Here is a 14,148-nt window from a genome sequence, read left to right on the forward strand (position 1 = left end):
ACTGGGTCCTCTTCCTCACAAGCCTGTTCCCTTTTCAGGCTTGATCTGAAGTTTACATTGTTCCCTTTCTCATCTCCAAACAACAAAGACTTCCCGCTCTAGTGGCAGGTTTCTACGATTATCAGCCTTGACCTTGGCCTAAAGTCTTTATCTGAATCTCAGTTTCTCCAGCTATAAAGAGGTGACACCTGTCTAAGGTGTTTCAAAAGTACACGAGAGCGGGTGTAGAGCAGGGCCCAGTGTTGATGAGTGCTCATAGTGGTACTCTGAGCACTTGCTATATGCACGGCTGCAGCTAACACTAGGTGTCCTGGTCTAGCCCTACCAGTTGGTCTGGAAGGCAGGTACACTTGTTCCGGTTTCTCAGCCGAGGGCTGGAGGCGCAACGGTTCCCAGAGCTGGGCCTGTCTCTGGCAGGCGCTCAGACCGCTGGACTGACCACCGCCAGGCCTGGAGCCCCCGCCCACTGCACTTCCCGCCGCACACGGCTCCCGGGTCGGCCCCGCCCCCTCCGCTGCGGCCCCGCCCCTTGTAGCCCCGCCCCCAGGCGGAGCCGGCGCCCGGAGCGGTAGCGGGAGAGCAGGCAGCGGGACCCCAGCGCCGGAGGAGGCGGCCGGGCGGGAGCCCCAGAGGTACCGGCGGGAGCGGGGGAGTGGAGGCACTTCAGTCGGGCCGGACAGGGGAGAAGGTGGTTTGGCGTGGGTCCGGGTGGTGTGTGGGTGAGAGGGGGTCCTCGCTGTGTTCGCCTCCTGCACTCTCCCAACCTCCAACTGGGCTCCAATCCCAAGTCAGCATGTCCAGTCCCCTGCCTCTGGCAGGCGCTGCACCCCCGCCCTCCCTCTGCATGACAGTCCGGCCCGGCCGGTGTACGGATAAGTGGATGCGGCGGCTCCTTACTCTTCTCAGCGGCGCTGGCGACTGCCCAGCTGCCAGCGGCGTGTGGGGCTCCCCCTGTTCTGGGGCTCCCCTTCTCCCTGGGCGGCTTCCTTCCCAATCTTTGCACACCGCGCCCCAATCCCGGGCCTGGCGTGGGAGGAAACATCTGTCGCGCCCCCTGGCAGCAGAAATAGGGTCATGACCTCCAGATGTGCTGGGAAGCGTCCAGCGCCTCCTCCTGGGGCAGCCAGGCCTTCCGGATCTGTGGGAGCGGGGCCGGCCCCCTCCCCCACTGTGACACAGGCCGCGAGGAATGTCCCGGCCTCAATGGACCCTGTGTGAAGCTGCTGGGTGGGGGACAGAGCCCAAGAACAGCCCCCAAGGCAGAGCCAGAGCCCGGCACTACGCCAGAGCAAGAGGCAGTGCACGCACACGTACACAGAGCTCAGCCCACACGGAACAGGGGCCTGCACAGACCCCCTCCCACATGTCCCCTCTTGCCCCCATCATACACACATCACACACGCCATGGCCCAGGCCCTGGAGCTTGGCACATAGAGCTAGGGCCTGCATCTGCCACGACACACTTAGCACATTGTGGCTTCACTTGCTTCACCTTCCTTTCAGTCTTCTAGCAGTACTGGGAGACGACAGGAAAGGGTTAACCCCATTTTACAGATGAGAGAACAGAGGCTCAGGGTCAGCATCAAGAACTTGTCCTGGGAGAAACCAAGGGAGGAGGCACTCTGAGCTTTGGAGGCCTGAACTTGCTTGGTTCTGGAGCTTAAGCCAAGGGGTGCATGGAACCTCTGCCCTCACTGTCTCCTAGCCCAGTTCCACAGTGTCACTGGATGATACACAGAGACCCAGCAGGTGCCTGCACCCCTAGTGGTCCCTACATCCCTTCCCCCCCACCCCACCCACTCCATCCTGGGTTCACCTGGAGGTGGCTCCTCATCACGTTCTCACACCACTCTTTGCACCTGCGTCTGGTCTTGACACATTTCCGCACTTAGCAGGTCCCTGGGGCCTTGGGTGTCTCACTCTTACATCCTGTGAGACCTTAAGCCTTAGCCCAACCCCCTACCTGCCCCACACAGACACACACAGGGATAGACCCTGGTTAGACCCTAGAGATTGACAGACCAGCTTCAAATACTAGCCCTGACATGAAATAGCTTCAGGCACGAGCATCCCTTTATCTGGACTTTAGTTTGACTCTTGTATGCGGTTCAGACTTCCCAGTCAGCATCAGTGAAGCCAGGTAGGCAGAAATCCCCATGGGTCCCAGTTCCAGAAAAGGGACCAGGTCATCGTGACTCCCTCCCCTTACCGCAGACATGGTCACAGTAGCCTGCAAGAGGGTCAGCCCAGGCCTGTCCTTCAGGTTATGGTGACTTAGGTCCCATGATTGAGCTAGTATGACCCCAGCATTTTCCTCAGGATGTGGGGCTGGGCAGGGGGCTGGGCCCAGAGTTGGGGCCATTTCCTGTGCCGAAGGAAGTCCTCTTACTGTTCCTGCTCCCCTGCCAGTGTCCCCTCTTGAACCCCTGTGTCCTTGAGGTATTGAGGCCATGAGGGCCTGGGCATTGAGACCTGGCCTCTGGGTGCTCAGCTCCTCTGGGATCCTGGAGGAAGTGGGAGGAGCAGGGAGGAAGGTCTCTGGGGACAGGACGTCCTCCCTTTGTCAAGTGGGCAGGACCCAGACACCAGTGGCCCCATGGGTTTCCCGTCCCAGCCAACAAATCATCTGTCCGGTTGCGCCAGCTCTTGGTAGGGACCCTCACTCTGACCCCAGACCAAACTTAAGGAGCGTGAGTGGAAACTGGGGAACCCTGAAAGCCCAAGGGCCACTCAGGCTCCAAGACCCTCAGGTCCAAGGCCCTGACAGCCCAGCCCCTGGCCCTGCCCAGCGCTAAGCTGGAGGAGGGGGCTGGAAACCTCAGCCCTAGGCAGACAAGGAAGTGGCCAGGAAAGCGGAAGCGGCTTTGATGGTCTCGGAGGGGGCCGGAAGCCACCCCGTGTGGTGGAGGACCAGGCTGAGGGCCTGGGTTCCTGTTTTCTCCCCAGGCCCCTCTGAGCAGCCCCCTCTTCCCTCAGGACAGGAACTGCCAGCCGACTGGGCACCAACCACCCGTGCCCGCCAATGCGGCCCGGCACCCCGAGAGCCAGGTCCGAGGCACGCCCATGTGGGCCGGCGGCGTGGGGAGCCCTCGGCGGGGCCCGGCCCCTGCGCCCACGGATGACCTCTTCGCCCGCAAGCTGCGCCAGCCAGCTCGGCCCCCGCTGACACCACACACCTTCGAGCCCAGGCCAGCCAGGGGCCCGCTCCTGCGCAGTGGCAGCGATGCGGGCGAGGCCCGGCCCCCCACGCCAGCCAGCCCCCGCGCCCGTGCCCACAGCCACGAGGAGGCCAGTCGCCCCACTGCGCCCCCTGCCCGGGTCTTCACTGACCCGCTGGCTCTGCTGGGGCTGCCAGCCGAGGAGCCAGAGCCCGCCTTTCCCCCAGTTCCCGAGCCCCGCTGGTTCGCCCACTATGATGTGCAGAGCCTGCTCTTTGACTGGGCTCCAAAGCCACGGGGGACAGGGGGCCATGCAGAGGCTGGCTCTGGGACCCCAGCCTTGGCTCAGGACCACATGGCCAGCTCAGACCTGCTGCTTGAAGCCCCTGGCTTTGTGAGTGAGCTTGGGGGTGAGGGCGAGCTGGGCCTGGGTGGACTGGTGTCTCCACCTGTGCCCCCTGCCCTGCCCAATGCAGCCGTGTCCGTTCTGGAGGAGCCTCAGAACCGCACCTCGGCCTACAGCCTGGAGCACGCAGACCTGGGCGCTGGCTACTACCGCAAGTACTTCTATGGCAAAGGTGAGGGGAGGGCCGCAGGGGAGAGCCAGAGGTCCCTGTCACCTGCAGTGAGCTGTCCTTTCCCTGTCAAATCCCTGGTCACAGGAAGGGTCAGGCTCGGCCTCTGGGCCAGGGCTGCCCAGCTTTAACCACCTCCCTAAGGCCAACCCCAGCTTCCACCCACAGCCGGGCATACTTCTCTGCCTCCAACCGGTTCATCCTCATACTCCTCCAGGCTGGGGAAAGATTTCCTATGGACATTTCTGTGACATGAAAACCAAACCCCTCCACCCAGGAACCTTGTTCTCATCGGTGCCCAGAAGGAAGGGCCCCAGACATCCTGGAGAAGAATATGACATGGTGGGAGGGGCCATGCAGGATCTAGGCTTTTGAGAAGGCAGGCATGGCCCCCTGGGTCTGGGGCACGATATATGGGTGGGGCTGCAGAAGGGCAAGGCATAGGGCCAAGTGTACAGGCGCAGGCCGGGATCTGGCCGCTAGAATGTTGGCGGGGCTGAGGAGGGGACAGGACTTAGTCCAGGATCTGAACTAGCATTGAGATGGGACCTGGGGCGGGACTTAGTGATGGGCAGGGTCAGGTGAGGGTGGGAATACCAAGGAATGGGACTGGTCACCCACCCCTCATGCCCCATAGAACACCAGAACTTCTTTGGACTGGACGAGGTGCTGGGCCCGGTGGCAGTGAGCCTGCGACGGGAGGAAAAGGAGAGCAGCGGGGGGGGCACTCTGCACAGCTACCGCATCATCGTGCGGACCACGCAGGTGGGCCGGGGCCATGGGAATCAGACATGGATTGCCTCCTCAACTGCCCGTTGTATCCTGAGTGCCTCTGCATCCTTTCTTAGCTCCGGACCCTCCGCGGTACTATCTCGGAGGACGCGCTGCCTCCAGGGCCCCCAAGAGGCCTGTCTCCAAGGAAGCTTCTAGAGCACGTGGCCCCGCGGCTGAGCCCAGCCTGCCTGCGCCTGGGCTCAGCTTCACCGAAGGTGCCCCGCACACTGCTCACGCTGGACGAGCAAGTGGTAGGTGGGCGTGGCACTGCTGCCCTATGACTGGACCTGGTCTGAACCCAGCCTGCCCAGCTCCCAGCCAGCTAGCCTTGATCCTGATCCTGGGCTGGAGGGGGACCCCAGGAGAGCTGGTTTTTCAAAAGGAGAGCATCAGAGGTCATCTGAGGCCTTGCCTCTCAAAGTAAGGTCTGTAGACCAAGCAGCATCCACACCACCTGGGAGCTTGTTAGAAATGCAGATTCTTGGGCCCCACCCCAGACCTACTGAATCAGAACCTGCACTTAAAGAAAATCCTGAGATAATTCTTATGTACATTTGAGTTGAGGAGCACTGGTCTGCTACCGCTTCTTCCTGAAAGTCCCTCTTGTTCCTTGTCAGTTTGCCCTGCAAGGCCCTGCTTGGTCTCCTCCCAGTTTGCGGTGCTCACTCCTTCCTGGGGCTGCCCATTCCACTGTGGGAATGCTTGAGCCAGTTGGAAGTCTTCCCTACCCTATGCTGAGAGCTGCCTACTGGTCCTGATTCTCCTCTTTTGTCAATCCGTCAGTCATTCAACAAACGTTTTTCTCACACCTCCTTGGTGTCAGGCCCCAGGCTGAATGCTGGGGACCTGTCTAGACCAGGAGCTGTCCTTGATTAGCTCACAGCCAGGTAGTGGGGAGAGACCCACAGAGAATCAAGGATAATGATAGAGCAGGATAACAGTGAAAGGGGAATGTAGAGGGTGCCATGGGGCACCAAGGTTGTGCTGACGGCCCTTCCTTGGCCAGGGGTTTAGCATCATGGAGGAAATGCAAGAGCTCAAACCAGGAAGAGCAGGCAGAAAGAACAACTTGTGAGAAGCTTAGAAACTAAAAGCTGTCACATAGGAGTCCTGTAGGTAGTTCAGTGTGGCTGGAGTAGGGCTTGAAGGCAAAGGATTGGGAAAGGCTTGTGTTTGGTCCTGAGGGCACTGTGGAGCCATGAACGATCTGAGAGGTGGAGCAGCCCTCTGGTGTTGAAGCTAGACTGGAGGCCTGGCTGAAGGCTGTTGCAGGTCCAAGCCAGACCTGGTGGCGACAGTGGCAGAGGTGAAGAGGAGGTCAGTCCAGGAGTAGTGTGGGTAGCCTTTGTGACTGACTGGAAACATGGGAGTGTTGCAAGATCCCCCAGCTTCTTGGCCCCTGGGAGTGGTATTTTTTTGGAGCCAAGGACCCAGGAAGAAAGGCAGGGTGGGGTAGTCACAGTGAGGAGGTGAGGTGCCAGGTGCTGGAAGGACATCCAGGTAGCTAGAGCTTGAAAGGTCTGGGCTGGAGGCAGAGATGGGGGTGTCATTCCATGAAGATGGCTGCCTTGGCCACTGAGGCAAAGAGTATGGATGGAGAAAAGGCCCAGGCAGGAGAGTGTGGGTCCCTGGGATCTCAGGTAAAGTGAAATTCCAGTTGCCCCAAGAGCCAGCTATTGTGAGTGGGTGCCAAGATGAGACCACACCTTTGGCCATAAGAGAGGATTAGGTTTGAGCTGGAGTGGAAGTCGGGGTGCAGGGGTTAGGAGGGATGAAATTAAAGCCAGGGGACTGTGGGTGTAGACAACTTAGTATGAAGATGGGAGGTCAGAGCTGGAGGGGCCCCTGCCTTGCCTGCCTGGTGTCAGGGCGCCCTGAGCTGCGCACAGTTAACCCCAGGTGGAAGGAGCCAAAAGAGTCGGAAGCAGAGAGTGAGCAGAGGCAGTGCGGGGCTCTGGGCCTCCAGGCCTCCAGAGGCCAGGGAGGATGTGCCTGGGATTCAAAGGAGGGGAAGACGGGCTAGCCTTGAGATAAGGATGACAATGTGGACATTTGTTGGGATCTACTTTCCTGAGTTCTGGGAGTAGGAAAGACGGAACCCACTTGATAGGCGAGGACACAGAGGTGGCTTAGAGAGGGCGGTGCTCAGGGCCACACATTGAGGCAGTCCAGCCCCCGGGCCAGTGTCCCATCCACTCCCCAAGGCCCGGGGAGGGGTGGGGCTGGGGACACTGAGGCCTGTGTCTTCTGCCTGTGCCCTCCCCCGCAGCTGAGCTTCCAGCGCAAGGTGGGCATCCTGTACTGCCGGGCAGGCCAGGGCTCGGAGGAGGAGATGTACAACAACCAGGAGGCAGGACCTGCCTTCATGGAGTTCCTCACCCTGCTGGGTGATGTGGTGCGGCTCAAAGGCTTTGAGAGCTACCGGGCCCAGCTGGACACCAAAAGTGAGGCCCAGGGGGCTGGGGGGTGGGGGCAGACCCATGCTGAGAGGTGGGCTGCCTTGGTGAGAACCAACTGTCTGCTCACTTTCCTCTTCCATATTGCCCTGGGGCTGGGGCCAGCGGGGTGGAGAGTTCTTTGGGTGGCTGAGGACGTGGGTCAGGGGCTGCAAAGGCTGGGAGGAGGGGCTGGGGCTGTCCCCCAAGGCCTTAGTGCCCTTCTGTCTGAGCTGGGCCAGGTGGGTATGTGGGCACCACCCCCTCCATCAAACACACATATTCCAGCAGCCCAGCCTCCTGGGGAGCACCCCTGCCTCCCTGGTTGGAAGGGCCCCAGGGTACCTGGGAGGTGTTTTTATCCAGCATCTCCTGCCTGCCTTCCGCTCTTTCAGCTGCCCCACACATGCTGGTGCCTGGGCCAAAATCTGTCCTCTCCTGAGACATCTGCCCCCGCTTCCGCCTCCCTCCTAGGAGGCCATTTCTCATTTCTGTCTTCGTTCTGTCTCAGCATCCCACCATCCAACTCCAGGCTGGATCCTGTGGGGGGAGGGGAGCAGCCAAGGCTGAGGCCCTTGGACCTTGTGGCCCGGACATTGGCTGATGGCATGAAGGGGTTGTCCACCTGCTGGCTGTGGGTACAGGGCTCCAGACTGCAGGCAGGGAAGACAGGTTCAAGCCACCCAGATTCCTCTTGCTCTCCTTCTGTGTCCTCAATTCCCTGGCCACAGCGGATTCCACGGGCACACATTCCCTCTACACCACGTACCAGGACCATGAGATCATGTTCCACGTGTCCACGATGCTGCCTTACACCCCCAATAACCAGCAGCAGGTGTGTGGGGGCTAGGGTGGGGGTGAGGGTGGCCATGGACTTCTGGGAGACCATGGAGGGGTGCTGTGTTTGAGCCTTGGCATGAGCTCTCCTGAACCCCAGCTACTCTCCCAGCTAGAGTCCCTCCCCAAAGACAAACACCCCAGGCCTTCACCAGGGACAAGTGGGAACCACTGGTGCCCAGGCTCTGCCTTGCCCGAATGAGGAGGGACTTGGGGGCAGACAGGTCCCATTCACATCCCCCACCATCTAACCCCTAGCTCCTGCGGAAGCGCCACATCGGCAACGACATTGTGACCATCGTGTTCCAGGAACCAGGCAGCAAGCCCTTCTGCCCTACCACCATCCGCTCCCACTTCCAACACGTGTTCCTAGTGGTGCGGGCAGACGAGCCCTGCACTCCACACACCTCCTACAGGTGGGCATCCAGGGTGGGGGGCGGGATCTCAGTTCTGCCAAGGGTACCTCTTCCTAGACTCTCCCTGTGGCCCCTGACTACTAACTCCTTCACTGTAGGGTGGCCGTGAGCCGCACTCAGGACACCCCAGCCTTTGGGCCAGCTCTGCCCCCTGGCGGAGGTCCCTTCGCTGCCAACGCCGACTTCCGGGCCCTCCTGCTCGCCAAGGCGCTCAATGGCGAGCAGGCGGCGGGTCACGCACGCCAGTTCCACGCCATGGCCACGCGCACTCGCCAGCAGTACCTGCAGGACCTGGCCACCAACGAGGTGACCACGACATCGCTGGACTCGGCTTCGCGCTTCGGCCTGCCCTCCCTGGGCGGGAGGCGGCGGGCGCCTCCCCGGGGCCCGGGCGCCGAGCTGCAGGCGGCGGGCGCGCTGGTGTGGGGCGTGCGCGCGGCCCCCGGGGCGCGGGGCGCGGCCGGAGCCGAGGCGAGCGGCCCCGACGGCTCCGAGGTGCCCTGCCTGCTGGGCATCTCCGCTGAGGCGCTGGTGCTGGTGGCACCGCGCGATGGCCGAGTAGTCTTCAACTGCGCCTGTCGTGACGTGCTGGCCTGGACCTTCTCCGAGCAGCAGCTCGACCTCTACTACGGCCGCGGGGAGGCAATCACGCTGCGGCTCGACGGGCCCCCGGGCCAAGCCGTAGGCGAGGTCGTGGCGCGCCTGCAGGTGAGGCGCGGGAGTAAGGTTGGGAGCAAGGTACCTGCGCGCGGCAGGGAAGGAACTCCTCGTTCCCACCGCCGCGTCTGAGAAAGGGAAAGTCAGGGTGGCGGGGTTGGAGGGGGCACACCCAGCCGCGGAGCCTGGCAGAGCTGGAACTGGGGTTCCCCAGGTCCCCCATCTGCAGGGTGGGTTGCTAATGCCCTCCTCGGGGATGTGGAAGGGTCCGTGTGACCTGGGAGGGGTCTCTGGGACTGGCGCTGGGGCGGCCCCTCCTCCAGCAGCCCCGCTCACACACTGACCCGCCCCAGCTGGTGAGCCGCGGCTGCGAGACCCGCGAACTGGCGCTGCCCCGCGACGGCCAAGGTCGCCTGGGCTTCGAGGTGGACGCCGAGGGCTTCGTCACGCACGTGGAGCGCTTCACGTTCGCAGAGAAGACAGGGCTGCGGCCTGGGGCGCGCCTGCTGCGCGTGTGCGGCCAGACACTTCCCACCCTGGGTCCCGAGGCCGCTGCCCAGCTGCTGCGCTCGGCGCCCAAGGGCTGCGTCACCGTCCTGCCCCCGGATGAGAGCGGCCGGCCCCGCAGGTCAGGGCGCTGGGAAGCAGGGAGGTGGGAGGACCCGGGAGGTGGGAGGACCCGGGAGGTGGGAGGACCCGGGAGCTGGCCACCGTAGCCTGCGCCTCCCGTGTCGCTATTAGCGACAGGAATCTCGTGTGGCAGCTTTTCCTTGTTGAGAGAATCCCCGTCTCTTAATCTCTCTGAACTGCCCATTTCTTATAAGTAGAACGAAGCCAATTAAGCACATTGCCTTCACTGCTCGAAAAATCGATTAGCAGCCCCCACGGTCTTTTGGGCCGTCTGGTCTCCGCTGCAGCTACTCGACTCTATCATGGTAGCACGAAAGCATCCATAGATGATATATAAACGAAAAGTGTGGCCCGGTGCCACCAAAACTTTATTTATGGACCCTGAAATTTGAATTTGATATGATTTTCACATGTCATGAAATATTCTTTTTATTTCTTTCAAAGATTTAAGAATGTAAAAACAATCCTTAGCTTTCAGTGGTACAAAAACAGGCACATAGGCTATAAAAGACAAGAAAAAGGCCCAGGGTGGATTTGTCCCCAGGCAGTACTTTTTGGGTATCTATGCTAAGTGGTTTTCCGTGTTATTTAAATCCTTACAGCAAGCTAGCAGGTCGGTACTATTATCCCCATTTCACAGATGGAGAAATTGGCATTCAGAGTGATTTGCTACATACACACAGGGGCAGCACTGCAAATTTGAACCGAGGACTGGAAAAATGGCCTGTAGCCAGGCAAACAGTTTTCATTGTTGGAGAATTTGGAGCGCTCTTCTGGAAGTGAGCCTCAGGCACAGCTGGGAGTAGGGCCGGTGATGTGGGATGCTGGGAGCCAGGCATTCCTGTCTGACGCTGTCCCTTCTACCTCCCAGGAGCTTTTCGGAGCTGTACACGCTGTCTCTGCAGGAGCCTAGCCGGCGGGGGGCCCCAGAACTGGTGCAGGATGAGGCCCCAAAAGTGGCCCTACTGCCCAGCACGACGAAGCAGCTGCTGCAAGTGTGCCTAAACGACGGCAGTGGTCCTCCAGGGCCCGGGGACCTAGCCGAGGAGAGGACTGAGTTCCTGCACTCCCAAAACTCACCATCACCCTGCAGGTGCACCCTCTCAGCCTTCCTTCTTCTCCAGCCTATGAAGTTGGACAGGAAAGCCTCTGTAAGCAGGGGCCACAGGTGCAGCTTCTAGCACTGAGCTGTCCCTGCTCTCCCCAGCTCCCTGTCAGACGAGGCCCCAGTCCTGCCCAACACCACCCCAGACCTCCTCCTTGTTACAACGGCCAAGCCGGCAGCACCCAGTGCTGGCAGGGAGATGCCTCCCGCCCAGGTGAGCAGAAACAAGCCTCCAGAGCCCCACAAGCAGGGATGGGTACAGGGTGATAGTGGTTGTCACTGCCTTTATACCCATTTCTGCCTCCCAGGACAGTCCAGGCAGCCCCAGTAGTTGTGAGGACAGGGGCAATCCCACCCCAGAGCTGAGGGCCTCCTTCCTGCCGCGAACCTTGTCTCTGAGGAACTCCATCAGCAAAAGTGAGTCTGGAGCAAGATGGGGTCAAGGAGGAGGGCAGCAGGGGGCCTGTCCTCGGCTTCCCTGGCTGAGCCCACCTCCTGTGCCCACAGTCATGTCGGAGGCGGGCAGTGAGACCCTGGAAGATGAGTGGCAGTCAATCTCGGAGATCGCCTCCACTTGCAACACCATCCTGGAGTCGCTATCCCGGGAGGGTAAGGCCACCAGGGTGCTGAGGAGAGGAGCCAGAGTGGGGCTTTCTCCCTTTACCTACCTGCCCAGATGGTCCCTCTGTCCCCACAGGACAGCCCATCCCAGAAAGCGGAGATGCCAGAGGAACTCCAAAGTCTGACGCTGAGTAAGGCTCCCAGCCTAGTCTACCCCTTCAGCCCCAGGACCACTGTTTGTGCCCATCCATTAGAGTTAAGCAGTATCCCAGGGCTCTGCTTTCCCGTACACATAAGTCAGAAGACAGGGTTGGGCTCCTCTCATGCGCGTGGGTCTGGGAACCAACCCATGGTGCCGCCCTCTGCCCTAGTTCCTCTGAGTCCTGACCCCCATGTCCTCAGGCCAGAACCTGGAAACCTGTCTGAGAAGGTCTCTCACCTGGAGTCCATGCTCAGGAAGCTGCAGGACGACCTGCAAAAGGTGACACGGTGGCTGGGGGTCGGCGAGGATTCACAAGGCTGTCCTAGGAAAGGGGCCAGGGGCCGGCCACTCTAACTCCTGTCTCCCCCCAACCCCACCCCAGGAGAAGGCAGACAGGGCAGCCCTGGAGGAGGAGGTGCGGAGCCTGCGGCACAACAACCGGCGGCTACAGGCCGAATCGGAGAGCGCAGCCACCCGCCTGCTCCTGGCCTCCAAGCAGCTGGGCTCCCCCACCACTGACCTGGCCTGAGCCGTCTGGTCCAGCCTCAGCCTGGCTGCAGAACTGCCCGGGTCCCTCAGGCACCTGGGTGACACCAGGCCCTGGGCCCCCCTCAGGAACTTACCCTGCGCAAGGCGCGACTTAGCACTGCCCCCACTCCCCTGCCCATTATTTGGTGGCGAAGTTGACCCTACCCCATCCCTGTTTGTAAATATTCTGCGGGGGAAAAGGGACTTCAGGGAATAAAGAAGCCACTATTATTTGTGTCTACACAGGTGTTCATGACATGATGGGGGAAAGGGTTTTGCCCCCACAGGCCCCAGCCAAGCTCCGGGGACTGGGTAGAAGGGCAGGCCCAGGGGACACTGGCCTCAGAGATGGGCAGCCACCAACTAAGGGGTTTTCTGAGACTAGGCCTACAGCTTCTCTCCCACAAATGTTTATTTGGTCTGACGCCCTAGAACCAAACCTGAGATCAGAGGCAGAGGGTGGACCTGCAGGGCAAGGAAGGGAAGGCACTTAAGGGTCAAGGAGAGTCTGACTATGCCCCCTTATAAATCCCTGTCCTCCAGTATAGACACTCCTCTCCCCTCTATAGTTAGCAAGCCCCCAAGCCTGGCACTCCCTCAGTTATCTGGCCAGAACTTGCAGGGCCCAATTCCAGAGGTAGTAGCTTCTCTGCCTTAGTTGACTGGGAGGTGTTTCCATGTCCCAGAGGGCATCAGCCCTTGACCCACTTCTCTCCTCACCAGACCCAGCCCTTTCCTGTGAGTGGCATCAGCAGGTTCAAACTTGGATTTTGTGTAAACTCTGTTTCCTGGATCAGAGGCCCAAACAGGGCACCGAAGTGCCTAGTATCACATGCCTAGTCCTGACCTACTGAGACCCAGGCCCTGGGGTCCACTAACATAGGCTTTGGCAGGATGAGCTAGGCTCTGAGAAACAGAGCTTCAGTGAATCAGGCTTCATGGAGGAGGTAATGTGAGGGCTGAGTTTGGAGGCTGATTAGGAGCTTACCAGGTAGAGAAGTCAAAGGCATCCTGGGTAGGACCATTCTGGGGGCCTACTGGACTAGAGTCCACTTATGCAAGGACCCAGGGTCAAAGAGGCTGGACCTGAGTCAGAAAGGTCTGTGAATATGTGCACTAGGGATATTGGACTAACAGTCCCCAACACTGTGCCCCAGCTTTCACCTGGCAGACTGTAGTGAGAGCCTGCACAGGGCAGTGTGGAAGGCTCTGGTTACTTTCTGGGTGTGAGTCTGCAGAAAATGGGACTGGTTATGTGATTGATAGATATTCAAAGGGAGGAGGATGAGATTTTTGTGTTAGAGCCCCTTTGCTGCAGGGAAGGCAAGACCAGGGAGGAGGTTGTAGCAGCAGTCCCAGCAGGAGGAAGCAGTGGCTTAAACTAGGTGATAGTGGAGAGAGGAGAGAAGTGAGCACACTTGCCAGGACCTGGTGAGGAGTGGACTGGAGTTGCTAGGGGAGAAGATGCAGAATCCACAGTGGTGGTCAGGCTTCTGGCTGGCGCCCCTGGAGGATAGTAAAGCCATGGCTGAGACGGGAAGGGGAGGGGCAGGCTGGGGATGGCTGGTGTCGTTTGGAATACGGGGAGTTTGCGAGGCCTGAGGGATGTCAGTGTGAGATGTCCAGTGGGCTGGCACGCAGGAGAGAGAAGTCTGGGCTGGAGACAAGGATTTGGGACTGATGAGACATGAGCATGATGAGGTTACTCAGGGAGTGCGGGAAGGACCATGAGAGGGCTTCAGGGGGTCACGGGAGGTCACTTCAGGACACTGGGAAAGCCAAGAAGAGCGTGGCACAGCCTCGGTTGGAGGACCTGGGCTCACTCATTCCTCTCTGGGCCTCAGGTTCGCCACATTGCAGGCAGCCCTGCCATCAGTTTGTTCAGGTTAGAAACCTTCTCACCTCTTCGCGTTCGCCTTGGCCCCGCCTCTAGCACCGCGGCTCCATCTAGCCCCACCTCCCCAGACACTTAGGCAGAATTGCCCCGGTCCTGACCTGGCCGCCACACTCGGGTTCTGCCCCTCGAGCGGAAGTGCAGCTAGGTCTGGTCCCCGAGTGGCCCACATGCTTCAGGCCCCGCCCCTGACCCCTCCTCCCGACCAAGAGGCTGGAGCGCAAGCGATTCGCTAGATGTTTTCCGGTTCCCCAATATTCCGTCGCCTGCTGGCATCTTCCTTCGTAGACACCGTCTGTTGGAGTTTCTACCTTGGGCCTACTGTGTCCCCCGAGGACGCGCTAGCTTTTGCAGCACGTCCCCCTGGTAACTGGGT

General features: G+C 60.3%; 1 protein-coding gene across 5 annotated transcripts; it reads left to right on the forward strand.

Moving 5' to 3' along the window:
* The first annotated feature begins 502 nt into the window (after positions 1 to 502).
* SIPA1 (signal-induced proliferation-associated 1) lies at positions 503 to 12,119 on the forward strand. 5 transcript variants are annotated; one of them, XM_032489830.1, is made up of 16 exons: positions 503 to 632; positions 2,977 to 3,736; positions 4,371 to 4,498; positions 4,582 to 4,758; positions 6,777 to 6,951; positions 7,674 to 7,777; positions 8,038 to 8,195; positions 8,294 to 8,903; positions 9,206 to 9,480; positions 10,354 to 10,575; positions 10,690 to 10,801; positions 10,896 to 11,004; positions 11,095 to 11,196; positions 11,264 to 11,339; positions 11,551 to 11,629; positions 11,733 to 12,119. In XM_032489830.1, exons 2-16 carry the CDS (start codon positions 3,064 to 3,066, stop codon positions 11,877 to 11,879), a joined length of 3,147 nt encoding a protein of 1,048 aa, XP_032345721.1. In that variant the 5' UTR covers positions 503 to 632; positions 2,977 to 3,063; the 3' UTR covers positions 11,880 to 12,119. The 5 variants fall into 5 exon arrangements, with proteins under 5 accessions (XP_032345721.1, XP_032345723.1, XP_032345725.1 ...); XM_032489832.1 differs by having other exon boundaries at positions 11,285 to 11,339; XM_032489831.1 differs by having other exon boundaries at positions 594 to 688.
* The last annotated feature ends 2,029 nt before the right edge of the window (positions 12,120 to 14,148 follow it).

The sequence above is a fragment of the Camelus ferus genome, chromosome 10, assembly GCF_009834535.1.
Source record: "Camelus ferus isolate YT-003-E chromosome 10, BCGSAC_Cfer_1.0, whole genome shotgun sequence".
NCBI lineage: Eukaryota > Metazoa > Chordata > Mammalia > Artiodactyla > Camelidae > Camelus > Camelus ferus.